Source organism: Pygoscelis adeliae, unplaced genomic scaffold (assembly GCF_000699105.1).
Source record: "Pygoscelis adeliae isolate BGI_AS28 unplaced genomic scaffold, ASM69910v1 Scaffold55, whole genome shotgun sequence".
NCBI classification, from domain to species: domain Eukaryota; kingdom Metazoa; phylum Chordata; class Aves; order Sphenisciformes; family Spheniscidae; genus Pygoscelis; species Pygoscelis adeliae.
In genome coordinates this window covers 583860-587482 of record NW_008824804.1, presented here as the reverse complement: position 1 = coordinate 587482, position 3623 = coordinate 583860, and the positions used below count along the sequence as shown (strand labels likewise).

Below are 3623 nucleotides of genomic sequence, written 5' to 3'. Positions count from 1 at the left end.
GGGCCGGCCAGATGTACCAGGCCCAGAACTGGCCCCCCCCCCGCACCCCGCTGTCACCTTGCCCCGGTGCGGAGGGGAGCATGCTGCTGCGTGATGCCCTGAGCCCTTTTTTTTCTTTGCATTTTATGCATTTAAGCCTTTAAAAATGCCAGTCCCAATTTCGCCACCCTCCAACTCCGTGGCCGTGCACTGGGTGTCCCCTTCGGGCACAACCTAACAGGTCCAATAAAGGCGGCAGCCCTCGGTCACCGTCACTCGCATCCCTTCCCCTGGTGCGCCGGGGGGCTTGGGGGAGCAAGTCCATGCAGGGCGGGGAGCAGAGCGGGGGTCACCGGTGTTTCTCCACTGAGAAACATGGGGCAAGCAGGAGGTTTTAGGAGGTGGCCGCGGTGGTTTCTGCCTTTTTCGGTGGGGAGGCGGCGTGGGCCACGTGCGACGGGGGGGAAGCGACGGCAGGGAAGTCAAAGTGCGGGGCAGCTCCTTTCCAACCTCCGGCGTTTCCCAGCCTGCAAAATCCCCAGCGGGGCTGGCTATAAAGCAACCCCCACGGCGGCTCGGGGTGGGTGGCGAGGTTGCGTCTGCTGCCAGCAGCCCTGGCCCTGGCCCTGCTCCTGAACAACTTGGTGCCGGGGGGCGGTGAGTGACCTTGGGGCGTCTGTCCGTCTCTCCCTCCAAATCCCTAGGCAGAGGCACTGGGTGCCCCGGATGGGGCTGAGCATGGGCTCCCCTAAGCTTTCAAATTTGTCTCTTGCCTATCTTTGAGCTTGAGTTTATCTTTTAAACCCAGTGGCTAAGCTGGAGGGGGATGCCAGGGACCGGGGGGGGATTTGCCTGATGGGTTTAAGCTGCTTCTCTTCAAGACCCCCGTGAAACTCGAGTGCTTGGTGGGCAGGCGATGGGTTTAATTCAGAAAACGTTGGTTAAGTTTTCAAGCCCTGAAGCTAAAGAAAAGAAAGCTTTAAGACTGTGCCGGGAGGGATTAGCATTGCGTCAGGCTCGCCGTCACACAGCCCCGTGGGCGCCGGGGAGGAGACGGGACAGTGGCACGGGGAGGGTGGCACGAGGATGGCGGTGGGGGGGGGGGGGTGTCCCTGTCTGCCTCCCCCATGGGGGGCCGAGACCTGGCTGTGGGCTGCTCTCGGGCGCAGGTCTGTCGCTGGAGAGCCTGCTGACCAACATGAGGTGCAAGTGCATCAAATCGACTGCCCAGGTCATCAACTTGGGGCTGATCCTTGCCATCGACGTTACGCCGCCAGGTATTCACTGCAGGAGGAAGGAGATCATGTAAGTGGAAAGCCTGCGAAGCAATTCCTGCAGATCGCTTGCTCGTGTACCAGCGCAAAAATACGCGGGCGCTTGCACCCTCTCCGAAGCCCCCAAGTCTCCCGGTGACTCTTGCAAGGCACAGGCTGTTGCACGGGACGCCGCTGCCCGTTTGAATGGGGGTTACGCCTGGCGGGGCTCCCAAAGCCGAGGTCGAGGCCCCAAAAAAACCCCAAGGGTCGTAGGGGTGTGCTCATAACCGTGCTGGGGAGCAAGAGGGGTCTTCTCCGCAGACGGCGGAGCGGTTAGAAAAAACTTTGGGGAAGAGGCGTGCGTGGGGCTGAGGGGGTCTCGTCGCCTTGCAGTCTCACCCTGAAGAAAAACAAGAAGGTGTGCGTGGCCCCCGAGGCGCCCTGGATCCAGCTGCTCATCCACAAGCTGACGCAGAGGTACGCAACGCCCAGCGACCGAAAAACAAGCAGCATACCAAACGCGTTGGCAGGATGATCCCCTCCTCCTGACTGCTTTCTTTCCATTTCTTTCCTCCCCCAAAAATCTGCAGGAACGCCACCAAAAAAAGAAGCGGCGGGGCGGCCGCGGCGGGAAGCGGAGCGGTGGTGCCGGCCCCCTTGCAGACCCCCCGCCCCATCTCTCCCTCTGTCTGGATATCATAATAAATAACCAGCCGTGGTTATTTATTCCTCTGCGGGGACAGCAGTGATATAACCCCTCCGTGCCGAGATACGCCAGGTTTCGTGGCACAACGCCGGCGCTTGCTCTGCTCCCGGGGTTTTGGCAGGGGGCAGGAGCCTTCCCCCGCTCCTCCCAAAAAAAGGCTTTCCTCTCGGGCGCCTGGCGTCGCCCTCCATTTCGGGTGCCTGCGCTGTTCCTGCACGCGACGGCAGCCCGTTGTGGGCGCCATCAATAAAAGGATGAATGTGCTTCCCCCTTGGCCGCGGCAGCTCTTTCTGCACGGATTTGTGTAAAAAAAAAACAGGATTTTTGGGGCGGGGGAGTTGGACCGGACCGTGGCAACGTGAAGCCCTCGGCAGCTTTGCGGCAGGGTGCTTCCTAATGCGCCGCCTTTCCTCTGCCCCAAGTTTTCGTGCCTTTTTCTGACAGCTCCGGGGAGGAGCGGGTCGTGCTATGGGACGCTGGCAGGAGTTGGATGTGGTCTGACCTCCGCAGCCCCACGGTGCCGGCTCCCAGTTGTGCAAGCACAGGAGAAGTGGGAGATACTGGGAAATTGCCCAGTGACTGGCTGAGGCTCTCTCCGTAGACCCCCGTTTTCCTGGGAGGGACTCCCGCGTCCTGCGGGGACCTCGGCACGGCACGGGGACGTCCCTTGGCCGCGTGGGCCGAGGCGACGCAGGTGTGACTTGCAACCCCGCGCAAAATTAACCACCGTTTAAAAATCTGGCTTGGCCATGCTGGTAGGAGGTGTCTGAGGTCTGGGGACCTCCCCAAAAGGGTAGGAATCAAATTTGTGTCAGCCACCCCGCCACCCTGGATGCCCAAAGCGCGTCCCAGGGCAGCGGCAAGCTGTGGAACGCCCGTCCCGTCCCCACGTCCCCCTCCTTCCCACCCCGTGCTTCTCAGGAACCACAGCAGGGGACCAGAGTGGTTGCAAAAGGGCTGTTTATTGCCTACAGAAGGAAATAAAAGGTACACAGGTGGGAAGGAACAAGCAGATATTTAGCCCTGTCCATCACGTGTGAGCAGTGAGCCCATCTCCACGATGCCGGGGGGGGTGTGTGTGTGCGCATGTTTAAATTAAAAAACAAACAAACAAACAAAAATTAGTAACAATTCAGGGTTTTGAGGACCTCCCTTTCCCGAGCTGCCCGAAGGTTAAAGAAAAGGCAGGGCTGCTTAGCTCAGTCATCGCCGTTACTGCGCCCGGGGCCGGGTCTGTGCCGGGGGGGCAGGTCTTCCCCCTGCCTGGGTCCCCACCGTCCCCACTCGATGGGAATTTGCGTTCTCGGCGAGTTTTTCATTGCGAAGTGTAGTTTCAGGGAGAATTGCACCGTGGCGTGGCACTTTCTCCAAAACACGAGTTCTTTCAGAGGGAGAGAAAAAAAAGGATCCTTTCGTAAAAGCAAAGGAGAGAGCTTCGAGAGAAGGTTTCTTACTATTTATGCTCGCGGGAAACATGGAATAAACAAGTTACTCGGGTTTTTTGCTCAGGTCTCAGTTGAAGGCTGCTGCTCTTGCAAGCATGGTGCCTAGGGCCGGTGTCAAACTTCGCAAAGCTTTTTGCCTGGGAGACCTACCCCGTCCCCGTGTCGGGGCTGGTGGAGAAGGCGGCCTCCCAGGGTCCCCCCGGGGGGGGACGGTGCTGCGGAGCTGCCCCAGGGCAG

At 59.8% G+C, this 3623-nt stretch overlaps 1 protein-coding gene across 1 annotated transcript in view; it reads left to right on the top strand.

Moving 5' to 3' along the window:
- LOC103916959 overlaps window positions 1-1770 on the top strand; it is a 5780-nt gene extending 4010 nt beyond the window's left edge. The window contains exons 5-6 of the mRNA XM_009324038.1: window positions 1149-1284; window positions 1629-1770. Of these exons, the coding sequence (XP_009322313.1) occupies window positions 1149-1284; window positions 1629-1770 (278 nt within the window). The remainder of the gene's footprint in view (window positions 1-1148; window positions 1285-1628) is intronic.
- Window positions 1771-3623: the final 1853 nt, after the last annotated feature.